At 37.0% G+C, this 16,311-nt stretch overlaps 1 protein-coding gene across 1 annotated transcript in view; it reads left to right on the forward strand.

The window, feature by feature from the left end:
* SCN9A (sodium voltage-gated channel alpha subunit 9) overlaps positions 1-16,311 on the forward strand; it is a 166,473-nt gene that overhangs the window by 131,987 nt on the left and 18,175 nt on the right. Inside the window, exons 19-22 of the mRNA XM_069574300.1 lie at positions 4,102-4,256; positions 6,540-6,713; positions 11,113-11,235; positions 15,497-15,778. Of these exons, the coding sequence (XP_069430401.1) occupies positions 4,102-4,256; positions 6,540-6,713; positions 11,113-11,235; positions 15,497-15,778 (734 nt within the window). The remainder of the gene's footprint in view (positions 1-4,101; positions 4,257-6,539; positions 6,714-11,112; positions 11,236-15,496; positions 15,779-16,311) is intronic.

The following is a 16,311-nucleotide window of genomic DNA, read 5'->3' on the forward strand; positions in this document are numbered from 1 at the left end:
TTTGTGCCTATTTTGTCTGGTTTTTTTTTTTTGAAGGAAAATATGGACAAAACATTTGTTTTAAAGGATTTAGAATTTTTAAAGTGTTTTAAAAAAGACATTTTCTAATCAGTTTTTACATTAATTATACTGATCATGCTGTTACATTTTTATTAATGGATAAACTGTCTTAGAAGAAGTCTGTGGTTTCTTTTTTATTTGAAAGCATTAGTTTAACATGATGAAAACCAGTGGAGATTTTATGTAATGGCTCATAAGAGCAAATAAATGAAACCACCCAAAAGGAATAGCATTTACCCATGGGGACCCATTAAAATGTTTGAGAGGTTCTCTGTTATGTTTACATTTAATTAATAGTCCTTTAAAAAAAGAAAGTGTGATACTGTTGCTAACCAGCTAGGTTGGAAAACTCTTGGGATATACCTTTCTATGATGGTCAAACAGGCAGTGGTCTTGTACTCCTGTCTCAAAATAAGAGAGAAACTGTGAGGTATGATAAATCCTGAGGAAAATATTTATGCACCTTCATCTCAGATAAAAGGTTTATCTACTTTTCTAATTAGAATATATAGTGCCTTTTCCTGCCTGAATCATAAGAATAATATTCTCTTCAATCTAAATACTGACAAAAATAAATCCCAAATGGTAAAATCTTCTTGGGGCTTCCTTGATGGCTCAGTGGTAAAGAATCTGCCTGTCAAATGCAGGAGATGCCAGAACTTAGAAGTTCCCAGAAAGGGCAAGAACACATAAAATATACATGCCAGGAAAAATGTCAGAGACTTGGGGGAGAACATAGCTTGCTACATTTCTATAAAGCTGAAAATTATTTACTAAGACTTACCTCCTATTATGAATCAATGAACTAATTTCACTACAGAATCATAGAAGAAGTACAGTACATTGTCCAAAAAATGTATTTCATTGAAATTCTAGCCATGTTGTTTCAGAACATACAGGTTATGATTATATGAAGTTATTACTTGATAGGCTCAATATTTTAATGGGGTTGCAAAGAGTCAGACATGACTGAGCAACTGAACTGAACTGAAACTTCTGAAACAAGTATCTGAAAGCACTGCTCATTTTTGCTCTCCCAATTCTACTCTCTCTCCAAATGAGGTTTTACATCTAAGATTTTTAAGAGAAGAATTAACTGTAGTACCTCTTTTTAAATTCTTTCTTGTCTTTAAATTAATTTTGATTGTTTATTCTTTAATCAATTTTAATTTAAAAATTTTTCAGTTGTTATTTCTCTAAGCCTCTCTTGGTCATAGCTGTGTTCACAGTCCTTTGTGAAACTTTTTCCTTGCTAACTTTTCTTTTACTTCACCCTCCTGCACATTTCCCCCACCGCCGACTCCATCATTTCCTTCAGGGTTTTCTTTTCTTCCACCTATCCCAGTGATGTACAGCTAAAACTTTAACAACCAGTTCTCCAAGAAAAAAAAAAATGGTGTATGTACTGCCATCAGTTTACCATATTTTGTTGATGTAAAGGATATGTGGTACACAATTTACAAATAATAATATAATCAACATCCTTCACTGACTATTCCATATAGCTAATTAGTTCTCACAGAGTGTGAATTTTGCCAATTTTTAAAATTTATAACAATGATTGCAATTGATAACCAAGAATAGTTTTAACCTGAAGGTTGCGTGGTATTTTCGTTTACATTAATCGGTATCATGAAACAGACTTCCTGTCAGAACTTGACTCATTCATCAGTGATGCGAACAAATTTTTGCTGAATCAGATAATAGGATTTGAGCAATAAAGGAATTTTTCCTCAAATTTGTCATGCTATTCACAGTGTAATGGCTGCAAACACACATAACTTTTACTGTTTTATTAACATTTTATCCATCACTTTCTTAGTCTGCTCTAGAAAATCAGCAAGCCTTGACTTATAGCACTTGATAACTTTTGTAAAGATTCCCACCATGACTCATCTCAAACTACTGGTGTCACTTTGCTGCATGTGGAGTTGAAAAGAGACACACAGTAGCCCAACAGTGTAACATACTTCTACCAACCAGGTAGAATACATAAAGGTACTCAAGAGCATTCAGTTCAGTTCAGTTCAGTTCAGTCGCTCAGTCATGTCCGAAGCTTTGCAACCCCATGAATTGCAGCACGCCAGGCCTCCCTGTCCATCACCAATTCCCGGAGTTCACTCAGACTCACATCCATCGAGTCAGTGATGCCATCCAGCCATCTCATCCTCTGTCGTCCCCTCAAGAGCATAAATAATAGTAAATTGTAGTAAAATTATTGTAGTAATATGTTTTTAGTATTTATTATCTTTTCTAAAGTTAGACTTTTAGGTTTATACACTTTAATTTTTGATAACAGCTGCATTTAACAACAGGCTAACAAAATTTTCCTGACAATTTCACAATAAGTTATCAAGACCAATGTGAGTTAGTTCCAGCATACCTTTGAATTCTCTTAATATAGCTGTTCCAGAATGTTCCAGATTTGCCCCTTTTCTCTCTCACCCTAAATACATTTGTTTGTGTGGCCTTAACAGCTGTCCTGATCTCAGCTGACACATACATGCTAACACATACATTCCTTCACATTCTTTTCCAGCCCAGACTTTTCCTTTAAACTTCACAGATTCACACCTTCAGATATCTACAGGACCTCTGTGCTTAGAGATTTCACAGGCATCTCAAACTCATTACCACCCCAGCAGCTCCTGCTGCTGTGGTCTTCATTGCTGACATCCTCACAATTGTCTGGGCTTCTCCCTTCTTCTTACATCCATATCCAGTCAGTCAGCAAATCCACTGATTATACCAAATATGTCTTGACTCTGTTACTGCTCTAGTTCCTAACAAAAGCTACCCTAATCTATTTTTCTTGTTGGGAATACTGAACCAGCACCCTAAATTGTTTTCTAGTCTGGGTTGGAGATGTCTATTTAAATTATGATCTTCCTATATAATTCTCTACCCACAACCCTTACTTACCCTTCATTAGAATATAGGACATGGACCAAACTACTTAAGGTGTGGGAAAATATTTTCTATAATCTGACCAATTTCTCTGCCTCTTCTCTCATCCGTGCCTCTTGTGTACACTTTGCTTTCATCTCAGTTCTGAAATAATCCCTGTACACATTTTGCTGCCTCTTGGCTGGAATTCCATTCAAACTCTTCTTGACTAACACTTTGATTTAACACACCTCTTCCAGAAAACCTCCTCTGACCTTACTTCTTCAACAAAGTAAGCCAGCTTAGGTGAATGTCTTCCATGCTACCAAAAATAACCCTGGCATATCTGTCCTTTTAGTTGCTTTATCCTATTGTAGCCATTTATTTCTATATCTAGCTGCCTAACTAAAAGCCAAAAATAGATTCCATAAGAAGAAACTGTGTACACAGCTGAGTAAAATGCTTGCTCAATAAATGTTTGATAAGGATGTGAATGAATAAACCTAAATAAATTAAAAAATTCCTGTTTTTTTTATAGAAGTATGTTTTACATCTGTGATTCCAAAGTCAAATTGGTTTTTAACTTACATTATTTGAAAGTTTTATCTGCATCTTATAATCAAGATGTATTTCTTTTGAACGGAATTTATAGGTCCTTCCACTAATTTTTAAAATATTACTTAGAATACTGTTTCTCAAAAGTGTTTTTTTAGAGGAGTTGAAGCAGCACCAGATTGTAGACTAAATTCACATCAAGAAGGTCATGAAATGTAATATTATCTTGAGATTTATATTGATTCACCAATCATTGTTTACTGCTCACTGTGTATCAGGATTAAGATTGTATTAGGGCTGCAATAATAATTAACAGTATGTGGTTTAAATACTGTAGAAGAGGTTGATGAGGAACTAGGGAAATATAGAAAACACAAGTATATCCAAGTTAGAAATTACTGACAAATATTAAGAAAATGCCATGGAGATTTAGGAGATAAGAAAAAGCAACACCCAAGTTAAAATTATTTGAAGCTTCAGATGTGCTTGAAATTATTTGGTTGAGGAATTATCATAGGGAGCACTTTGCATTCAATAATATTCTTAAGTATTTTATTTATTCTGAATATCCAGATTTTACATGCATGTCTTTCTTGCCAGGTTGTGTACAGAGGTTCCCATGCTGTCAAGTCAACATAGAATCGGGGAAAGGGAAAATCTGGTGGAACATCAGGAAAACCTGCTTCAGGATAGTTGAGCACAGTTGGTTTGAAAGCTTCATTGTTCTCATGATCTTGCTCAGCAGTGGTGCTCTGGTAAGTGATCTTACACCTAATGCTTAAATGGATGGTCATTATCTTTAATAAATGTGTTGGAAGTTAAAAATATTGTGGCTTTTTTTTTTACTTAAAAATTAATTCCTCTGATCAGTAAAGGATAACATGTTAGTCACCTTAGTAAATATTTACTACATGCCAGGCATTATTCTTCCTCCTGGAATGCAATGATGTTTAAGACCCACAGACTTTTCTCAAGGAGATCAGAGAGCTCAGGGAAGTAAGAGGCACGGGTGATACAGAACTCGGGTATGTTTGTAAGTGAAGTACATGCACGTTTAAGCTCTGGAGCAAGAAGAGTCATCTGCTTGGGAATTCAGAAACAGATGATGTTTTGCAAAAGCTAGAAAGATGAATAGGAATTTTCCAGCCAGGGAGGTGGCCTGAGCGGAATGAAGCATGAAATGGCATAAGACATTTAGGAAACTGAAAGTTGTCAAACTGTAGAAAGTGTTGTGGGAGGATGAGCAAATCCAGGGAGGTGGGTGGTGACCAGAGATACTGTGAAAAAGACAGACAGTGTCAACTTATGAAGCATCTTGCATAAGAGAAAATACTGTAGTTTTAGGATGCGAATGGGATAGGTCTTTCATTCTTACACATGTGCTAAGCACTTTCTATGAGGTTTGAAAAGGATCTGGGAGAGTTAGAGGCTCCCTGAGCTTTTTCTTGACTTAGAGAAGGGAAGCAAGTAAGTCCTGAGGGCTTGACTTTAATTCTTGCATTTCAGTTCCATTGTCATTCAGAAACCCTGCCAACTGCTAGAACCTTCTCTCAACATCTTAGTAGGTCTGTCCATTCTCTGTATCCCAACTTCTGTTTCCTCAATATTGACAATAACCTTTTGTAAAAAGTGCTAAGGATTATATTTAAAGTATTGATAGAAAAACTTGGAATAAGAAGAATAAGAATGGCACAAATCCATAACTGTGGACAAGTAGACCACTGTTAACCACTATAGATGAAGGTCCTTTGCTTTAATTTTCTCCAACAAGGTGAATATTGTTTAAACTTGAAAGAGAAAATCCTAATCCTTTAGACCTGTCTAGGTCAGCAGTCATTTTCAGTTGCTTCAGTTAACTCAGTTCTTTAAGTCCATTCAAACTATTTCTCAAGGACTTTGTGGCTGTAACCATAGTATCATCATCTACCACTCACTGAAAGTTCTTGGGAAGTATCAAAAGGTGTCACATTGATGGAATGAATATAACAGATATTAGTGGAGCTGAAGATTTTAATGAATGATAAAGGGTTGGTGAAAAATTCAAAGAAAGAAACCATCTTCTGTGCACTATAGCCTTATTAAGCTACAGCACTGATTCATTTCACAAAACTTTCCTGTTGTGTTCTTGACATAGAGCTAGGTATTGAGAATTCATAAACACATAAGAGCTGAAGGAGAGGCTCTAAATCCTACTGCTGGCTTGAAGAAGAGTGCAGGGTGAGAGAGATTTATAGGAGGGGCTGACCCTGGAATCATGTCTTAAATTATTAGGACTTACTAGTTTGTAGGAGAGTGTAGGGGTGTCAGATAGTGGAAATCACTGAAAGAGTCAGAGATCATGGTTCTTTTATAGGACTATAAGTAATTTCATTCTTTTGCACCCTATTTCTCCTGACCTCTGGTGACCAGCCACCTGTACTGATGAGAACTAAGTGTTACGCCTGCGTGTGTGCTTGAGTATTAAGTCGCTTCAGTTGTGACTGACTCTTTACAACCCTGTGGACTGTGGCCAGGCTTGTCTGTCCATGAGATTCTCCAGGCAAAAATACTGGAGTGGATGAGAATGGGATAGGTCTCTCAATCCTGAAGGATTCAGGATCTTCCCAACCCAGGGCTCAAACTGGCGTCTCTTACATCTACCGGGCAGACTGGTGACTCGGTGGTAAAAAAAAAAAAAAAAAATCCGCCTGCAGTATGGGAGATGCAGGAACCCAGGTTTGATTCCCTGGATGGAAAGATCTCCTGGAGGAGAAAGTGGCAACCCACTCCAGTATTCTTGACTGGAGAATCCCATGGACAGAGGGCTGCAGACCATGGGATTGCCGAGTAGGACACAACTTAGCAACAGACTTTCTTTCTTTTTTTCCCTTTACTTGGAAGCACATGTGTTCCACTGTAACTAAACCAGAAGAAAGTCAGCAGGCCCATAATAGTATAATATGTCAATGATCTCTTTATCAGAATTTCACTTCCTGTTTTGGTCTTGAATCATAAGCTTTAAGTTGTACCGAATTTAAATTTGAATGTTATTTTCACAGGCTTTTGAAGATATATACATTGAAAAGAAAAAGACCATTAAGATTATCCTGGAGTATGCTGACAAGATATTCACTTATATCTTCATTCTGGAAATGCTTCTAAAATGGGTAGCATATGGTTACAAAACCTATTTCACCAATGCCTGGTGTTGGCTGGATTTCTTAATTGTCGATGTAGGTACTTTTGAGTAAATTTTAAAGACGGTTTATTCTTAATAATAAGAGGTCTGAAAAATCTCACTAATATTGTGTATTAATCATATTTAGATAGGTGATATGCAAAAAAGTTTTTTCCAAGGCATAGCTATACCTTATAATCTCCTGTGTTCTCTCAGACTTCCTCTATGAGAAATTTGATTTTTGATACTTATACTAATAATTTCATATTTGAATTTTTGATTCACCTTTTTAATATATATGTTACATAGTTACTGCCTAGAAAAATGAATAGTAAGATGAATACTTTTGCAATATAATAGTTTTAAAGAAAGGCTAGCCAAAATGAGAAGTAACAGAAAGAATGTAGATCTTTTAACCTGTAATTATGATTGAGTCTTCTAAAAATGTTTATAAAATATTTAAGATCTTCACAAACTTCTTAAAATATTATCCCAAACTTTGCTCATCTCTCAGTTTAAGAAAAAAAGTTTACAAGCAAAGTTGAATTTATTTTTAGTTAATAAAGGGATATGGCTATTTAATAATGGAATTTGTTTGTATTTTGAAAACCTGAAGTGTGATTCTCAATATTTTGGAGTATGTAATATGCAGAATTCAGGAAAGTTATATAGCTTCAATTTGAATTTTTTTAATATTTTTCAAAAAGCTAAATAAGTTATATATACATATAATATGTATAATATATGTATATGTATATAAAATATTTTAATAATGCAACAGAGCAGAACTCCGCTCAATATTCACAATATTCACACACATCTAGGCATATGGATTTAGAGGAAGAGTTGAGATTTTTTTTAATATCTCAAAAACAGAAATTTATCTATCTAGCACAGTTGCTCTCAAAGTGTAATCCCTGAACCAACATCTCTGGCACATGTGGGTGGGAACTTGTCAAAGATGTGAATTCTCAGAACCCACTGAAGTCCTACTAAATCAGAAACAATGGTGTTGGGACCCAGCAAAACTATGGTAACAAACCCTCCAGATGATTCTGGTGCCTATTCAGCTTTTAGAACCACTCATGATTTGATATTCAGAGGATGGACTTGTTTGATATCTGCAAGGTTCCTGATTATTTGAAACTTGCTTGACTGACCATTATTCTTCAGGAGGGGCATATATCATGCTTATATACATGTATACATAAGTAGAAAGATAAATATGTGCATATATGTAGCTGTTCTTCTCAATTACAGACTGCATTTAATTTTCTCAATAATGTGCATTTATTCAATATAATAGCACTCACTTAACAGTGGTTTGGAGATCAGGTTAACCATTTCCTTAGGGGTTATTCAGATTATAATAGACATTTTAATTTTATTTTTTTATTTTTTAAATTTTAAAATCTTTAATTCTTACATGCATTCCCAAACATGAACCCCCCTCCCACCTCCCTCCCCATAACAACTTTCTGGGTCATCCCCATGCACCAGCCCCAAGCATGCTGCATCCTGCGTCAGACATAGACTGGCGATTCAATTCACATGATAGTATACATGTTAGAATGTCATTCTCCCAAATCATCCCACCCTCTCCCTCTCCCTCTGAGTCCAAAAGTCCGTTATACACATCTGTGTCTCTTTCCCTGTCTTGCATACAGGGTCGTCATTGCCATCTTCCTAAATTCCATATATATGTGTTAGTATACTGTATTGGTGTTTTTCTTTCTGGCTTACTTCACTCTGTATAATCGGCTCCAGTTTCATCCATCTCATCAGAACTGATTTCATTTTGCTTATTAAAAAAAAAGAACATTTATTGTTCTAACTTAAAAGTACACCTATTTTTTAAACATACTTAAGTGGAAACTAATGGACCTGAAAGATTAGGTGAATTTAAAAGTGATATGAGGATTAGTTAGGAATGCAGGATATATAGCTGCTGCTGCTGCTAAGTCGCTTCAGTCGTGTCCGGCTCTGTGTGACCCCATAGATGGCAGCCCACCAGGCTCCCCCGTCCCTGGGATCCTCCAGGCAAGAACAGTGGAGTGGGTTGCCATTTCCTTCTCCAATGCATGAAAGTGAAAGTGAAGTCACTCAGTCGTGTCTGACTCTTCGTGACCCCATGGACTGCAGCCCAGCAGGCTCCTCTGTCCATGGGATTTTCCAGGCAAGAGGGATATATAGCATGAGGACCTAAAAAGAAACAGTTACACTACATTTAGTGAGACATTTTGAAGTATGATAGCTATGTGAAAGCAAAACACTTCACCACACATCCTGATTCAAAAATTAGTTCACTGTGTTTCTGACAGCAGCAGTAGTGAGCTGATAACTTTTTCTACTCCTTCAATAGTTAAACATAAGGAAGTTGACTCTTGATTAGCTCCTAATCTTCCCTGGAAAATTGAATCTTTCAGTCATTACTTAACCCCAATGAACTGCATTACAGATATTGTTCTTAGTCATGGCCTCTTATTGCACACAGTGTGAAACAATGGATACTTTAAATGGATCTTATTCAAAGACTACAGTTCCAGATTTCAGGTCATTGAGGAGTTCATTGTTCCTTACCAAAATGTGTATTGCTTTTTCCTCCATGTTTTTTCTTCTGAGATAACTTACGATAAGAACACAGATTTCTGTTGGACACTGGTTGTGGCAATTGTGGAGGGTCATCTAACATGATGAAGTTCTTGTATGCCTGTACTGATTGTGAAGCCAGTGAGATCACCTATTAGTGAGCCGTCTTCAGTACAATTGAGATTTTGTCCCACAAATTATTGCTGGGAAAATCTTTGCTGCTGATTCTGAGAAACTGTAGGGCAGAAAAATCTTGTAGAAAATTTGCCTCGTTTCAAAATCATAAGTCTTCAGAATACTTTTGAATAAGGTCTATACTAGGACATAAATTTGGCTGAGTGAATGCCACACTCTTTGGACTTAGCTTTAGAATCACACAGTTCATTATTGTTGTTCAGTCATTAAGTCGTGTCTCTTTGCATGTAGCTCGTCAAGCTCCTCTGTCCTCCATTATTTCCCAGAGTTTGCTCAAACTCGTGTCCCTTGAGTTGGTGATGCTATCTAAACATCTCATCCTCTGCCACCCCCTTCTCCTTTTGCCTTCAGGCTTTCCCAGCATTAGGGTCTTTTCCAGTGAGTTGGCTCTTTGCATCAGGTGACCAAAGTATTGGAGCTTCAGTTTCAGCAACTGTACCTTCTATGAATATTCAGGGTTGATTTTCTTTAGGATTGACTAGTTTGATCTCCTTGCTGTCCAAGTGACTCTCAAAAGTATTCTTTAGCACCACAATTTGAAAGCATTAGTTCTTCTGCACTTAGTTGTCTTTATGGTCCAACTCTCACATCCGTACATAACTACTGGAAAAACCATAGCTTTGACTATACAGACCTTTGTCTGCAAAGTGATGTCTCTGCTTTGTAATATGCTTTCTAGGTTAGTCATAGCTTTTCTTCCAAGGAGCAAGCATCTTTTAATTTCATGGCTGCAGTCACCATCTACAGTGATTTTAGAGCCCAAGAAGATACCCTGGAATTTATTCCAACTGAAATTTTGATAGTTGCTTTAATTAAATGTTCAGAATTAACAAGCAAGTGAAAAACCTACAAAAGTATGAAAAGCATATGTGATTTTATTTTTCAGATATAAGAAATAAATTTCTTTCCTTCTATTTTCTTTTTTTCTGGTTAACTTTCATTTAAATCTATTTCCTTAAAAAGACATCTATTTTAACCAATTTTTAGACAATTTGTAGATAACTTTATATACAAATCATGTTGCTCTTGTTGAGTTGCTCTTCAGTTCAGTTCAGTCGCTCAGTCATGTCTGATTCTTTGCGACCCCATAGATTGCAGCATGCCAGGCCTCCCTGTCCATCACAAACTCCCAGAGTTTACTGAAACTCATGTCCATTGAGTTGGTGATGCCATCCAACCATCTGTCGTCCCCTTCTCCTCATGCCTTCGATCTTTCCCAGCATCAGGGTCTTTTCAAATGAGTCAGTGCTTCACATCAGGTGGCCAAAGTATTGGAGTTTCAGCTTCAACATCAGTCCTTCCAATGAACATTCAAGGCTGATCTCATTTAGAATGGACTGGTTGCATCTCCTTGCAGTCCAAAGGACTCTCAAGAGTCTTCTCTAACACCACAGTTCAAAAGCATCAATTCTTCGGCACTCAGCTTTCTTTATAGTCCAACTCTCACATCCATACATGACTACTGGAAAAACTATAGCCTTGACTAGATGGACCTTTGTTGGTTGCTCAGGAGGGAGGTGGGAAGGGTGTTCAGGATTGGGAACACCAATAAATTTTTATTAATTAATAAAAAATAATTAAATAAAATTGACTTGTTCTCATCATGCATTATTATTTAATTGAAATGATTAAATGACATTTTTGATTAATGAAAATTTTCTTTTTTGCAGGTTTCTTTGGTTACATTAGTCGCAAACACTCTTGGCTACTCAGATCTTGGTCCCATTAAATCCCTCCGGACACTTAGAGCTTTAAGACCTCTGCGAGCTTTATCTAGATTTGAAGGAATGAGGGTAAGAAAATACTAAACTTGATAATATATTCATATTTCTTAATAGAGTATGAAATATGAAAAATGGGTAATTGGGAATTATGGACTGTTTATATACATGTGCATATGTATACATATGTACAATCTGTCTATATAAATAAGTGTGTATACATGTGCATATATATACATTTCAGTGCATATTGTTTAACAAAGAGTAAATGAAATATAGTAATGCCTCCTTCATATTATATTGTTAGGCAGTGATTCAAGTAAGTTACTTTTCCCTTCCTAAATGAAAATCTTTCCTATGGTAAGAAATGCAAATGAAGGGGACACTATTAGTCCTGACAGCATCTCTCATATACAAGTCATGAAGAACTTGCCTGTGTCAGGTGCTTAAATAATATGTTTTTAAGGAGTCACTCTGGGTAGGAAGAATAAGAAAAGACAGAGAAGTAGCATCAGGCATCACTTTAAATTTCATTCTTGAAATATATGGTTCAATGAAAATGGAAATATCTCCAAATTATATTTGAGAAAATGGAAGCTCTGAGTTAATTTAATTGGCACTAGACTGTATAGTGCCTGAAAACTGATTCATTTTTCAGAAACAAAGCAGGTGAGATAAATAATGACTACCAGAAACCTAACTTTAGGGCTGTATGAAATGAGCAACTTCTTCATAAAATACATAGAGGATAAGAGGACAGTGAGTTTATTTTCTCTAATTAGTCCATGCCCTCATTTGTTGCTATTCCCCTCAAATTTCTTCTCCAGATACGTTCCTGCTTTTTCATGCCTCCATTCTCTTGGCTGGGAATGCTTCTCCCTCCCCGTCTCAACTCTAACTCATCAATATAGCAAATTCCTACTTATACTTTAGACCTAAATTTAAATGTGCCTTGTCTATCCAGGTATAACTGGGCATCCTTTTTATGTGTTCAAACACATAAAATCCTTATTATATTGCATCATACTTATTTATCTGACTGCCTCTCTGTAGTCTCTGAACAATTTAACATGCCGATTAATCTAGCTCACTGCTTCTCTAAATGTAGTCAGCATCATCTGAAGATTTACTAGAAATGTAAATTCCTGAATGCACCCTAGATCTGCTGAATGATAAACTCTGGAGTGGGGCTCAGAAATCTGAAGCCTCAGGGGAATGGTAGACATCTTTTAGCCTAGCAGATCTTCATTGATATTCCTGCTAACCTAATTAAGACTGTAACCTCAGCTAGTTAGTGTATCCAGTACATATTGTTCCAATGTATATGAGAGATCATTATACAAAAAAAAAAAATTTTTCATAAGTAAAAGTCAATTCCTGTTTGTCATGTAAGAACTGAAAAATTACGTTTCATTTTATACACAAAGGTAATATTGGAATTGACATTAATTTTGCTCTTTGAGCATTAGTATATAGAATGTTGCCATCAGAACTTCTCACTGATCCGTGGACTCAAGCGGAGCACTTGTGACATTTTCATGATCAAGGAATATACTTTGACCAACAAAACTACTTCCCTCAGTGATTAAGTCAGTCCATTATTTTACCCTGTTCTTTGTTCTCCATCTGTAATACAGGTGAATAGGATGAAGGAGAATGTTTTAATATATTTAGAGTGACGAATGTATCTATTTAGTTATGTTTATTAGCCAGACCAAAAAAAGGGACATTTCTTCACAATGCAGGGTCATTTTAAAGAATATGATTGGAGACATTTTATAGTTAGCTTCCTTTGAGAAGACTTGAGGTTCTGGAACTTACTGACTTCTCCAAATGGCTTCTCATCAGAACAACATATATCCATCTCCCTCAGAGATCCATCATAATGTGCATTCTTTCAGCAAACATTTTCAACACCAACTATGAGTCAAATTTTGTTCTATAAAAGAAGTACAACGGTAAATAGACCCCAGCCCCCCGGGAGTGAGTCAGGACAATGTCCATGGAGAGATAGACAGGGGAATATCAGTTATTCTGTGGCATCTGCTATAAACAGTAAGCACCCAGTGCTAGAGGAGTCAAGATGGAAGTGGCTGCCTAGGGAGACCTGGGAGGGGCTTCATAAGGAGGTGACCTTGGAGCCATTACTTAAAGAATGGGCCCTAGCTCACAGGCAGGTGGGCATTCCTGGCAGAGGTGCAACTTGGTAGAGAAGGACAGAGTTGAATAAGCAAGGGGTGTTTGAGCAGCGGCTAGAAGGATCAGCACACCTAGGTGATAAGCATAGTGGGAAGGTAAAGGAAATGAGGGTAAAAATGCAGGTTTGAATCATAGCTGACCAGTTTGAACTCTCTAATCCTGTTCTTTCTAACCCTTTTGGGGGTGATGTGCACTATAAAACTCTTGTGAAAGTATAAATCATCTCCATAAGCAAAGCATGCCCAGAATATTTTCATATAATCTCATGCCCGCATGGAACCTCTACAGGTCCATGAATCGCAGGGTAGTAACTGTAGTTCTGGATCAAGAGTCAACAACCAAAGCCCACAGGCTGGATGCCTGTTTTATAAAGGAAGTTTCTTTGGATCACGTTGCATTCTTCAGTCACTAAGTTGTGTCTGGCTCTTTGTATAACCCCATGGACTGTAGCCCACTGGGCTCCTCTGTCCATGGAGTTTTTCCAGGCAACAATATTGGAGTGGGTTGCCCTTTCCTTCCCCGAGGGATCTTCTGAACCCAGGGACCAAAACTGTGACTCCTGCACTGGCAGGCAGATTCTTTACCTCTGAGCCACCTGGAAGGCCCTCTGGATCATAGCCACACCCACTGGTTTATGTCTGGTCTGTTGCTGCAATGGCAGAATGGAATAGTGGCAACAGAGATCATATGACCTGCAAAGCCTAAAAATATTTAAGACAGCGTTTGCCAACTCCTGCTCCAGACAATCTCTAAAGTAATCAGGGATCCTTAATGTCTTCCCTTTTGGAAACGTCCTGAGAACCTGCTCAACATATTGCAAAAAAAGAGGGAACATATGCTTTTTACTTATCAAGTTAGTCTTTAATGCATTTGTCCCCAAAGTTTAAGAAGATAGTAAGTTTGGAAAGATGAGGTAATTAAGAAAATCTAAGGAGTGATATGCCTGGATGGCATCACTGACTCGATGGACGTGAGTCTGAGTGAACTCCAGGAGTTGGTGATGGACAGGGAGGCCTGGCGTGCTGCGGTTCATGGGGTCGCAAAGAGTTGTACATGACTGAGCAACTGAACTGAACTGAGAGAGTGATAAATATTAGAGTAGTTGCCGTGCAGTATAAAGAGGCATTGGTGACAGGTAGTAGTAGAAATGGCTGAAAAGCAGAAATAAAGGGAGCATGAAAGATAAACTATTGCATTTTTGTGTTAGCTGAGACTAACTCTGTCTATATTTAGCCAAGGCTTATATGTAAAGTGCTTTTTAAAGTTAGAATAATAAATTTGAAAAGATTGCTCTCATTCTGCAGATGAGGAAACAGGGATCCTAAGATCTCAAATATATTTATGTATCACATAACTAGTGTCCATGCATGCTAAGTCATTTCAGTTGTGTCCAACTTTTTGAGACCCTATGGATGCAGCCCACCAGGTTCCTCTGTCCATGGAATTCTCCAGGCAAGAATACAGGAGTGGGGTGCCATGCCCTCTTCCAGAAGATCTTCCCGACTCAGGGATCGAACCTGAGTTTCTTATGTCTCCTGCATTGGCAGACAGGTTCTTTACCACTAGTACCACCCGGGAAGCCCCATCACATAACTAGCAGAACCAATTAAATCTAAGGTGTTCAAACCACAAAAAGATTCCCAGTCTTAATTCCAGCTTATATACAGTAATGGTTTACATGGAAGAATTTTAGCACTGGTAATTCTAGGACTATGAACCTTTAAATGTACATTTTGCTTATTTAATCATTTATATTTATACATTTCTTTCTTTTCTAGAGCATGCAGATTTTATGACTTCACCTTACATACATCAGGTTTTTGGTTTATTCTTTTATTTATTTAATTTATTTGAACTGTCATTTAATCTTAGTAAATTGTTTTGTGTTGTTGCTAATAGTTTCACTGTGTGATCCTCATGTATTTTTATAAACTCACTGAGCACAGGGCTCCTGTCTCATTTTGTCCTGCTTAGCACACTGCTGAGCATGTAGTAGGCATTCAATAAGTCTTATGTCTTAAACATGTAAGGGTAGCTTTTCTAACTTTTTAAATTCTGCATAATGTTTCATTAATGTTGCCTATTTAACATCCTTACTGGTCCTAATCATTCTTTTCTTTGTTTTGAATGCTAGGTGGTTGTGAATGCACTCATCGGCGCAATTCCTTCTATCATGAATGTGCTGCTTGTGTGCCTCATATTCTGGCTGATATTCAGCATCATGGGAGTAAATTTGTTTGCTGGGAAGTTTTATGAGTGTATTAACACCACAAATGGACTACGGTTTCCTACGAATGAAGTTGAAAACCGTTCTGCCTGTCTTGCGCTTATGAATGTTAGTCAAAATGTGCGATGGAAAAACCTAAAAGTGAACTTTGATAATGTTGGACTTGGTTACCTGTCTCTACTTCAAGTGGTAAGTATATGAATGCTTGATAATATAGTGCACACTGGATGGAGGCACTGTCATTATCATATAGCTATTAACTAAAAATTAAAGATAAAGTACTGTGTGACTTAAAAAACACAAGTGGTCTTTCTTAAAACATGTGCCTATAAATATGAGTTAAGAAGCATGGGCTCTATTGCACTGCTCTACAGGTGATTAATCCATAATCACCTTTTCAGAGTCACCTGACCCCTCTGCCATTGTGCCTTCTGAATTGCTCCAAAAATGAATAGTCATTTTTTGGACTACTACTTTCACACTACAAGGAACTCAGAAGGACTTGCCACGGGTACAGAAAATCCTTAAGATATGGAGAAAAATTACTTCTTTACTTAGTTGTAAACTCTCCACCCCCTCTGGAAAAATAAAAGTTCAGGTACAAAACTCACAGGCAATTATAACAACCTGGAAATTCACTGGGACTGCGATTGAGAATGTGACTTGGCAATGTGCCCCCCTCTGTTTCTTCTTGACACAGCATCTTTATGTTAAGTTGGTAT

Source organism: Ovis canadensis, chromosome 2, assembly GCF_042477335.2.
Source record: "Ovis canadensis isolate MfBH-ARS-UI-01 breed Bighorn chromosome 2, ARS-UI_OviCan_v2, whole genome shotgun sequence".
Taxonomy (NCBI): domain Eukaryota; kingdom Metazoa; phylum Chordata; class Mammalia; order Artiodactyla; family Bovidae; genus Ovis; species Ovis canadensis.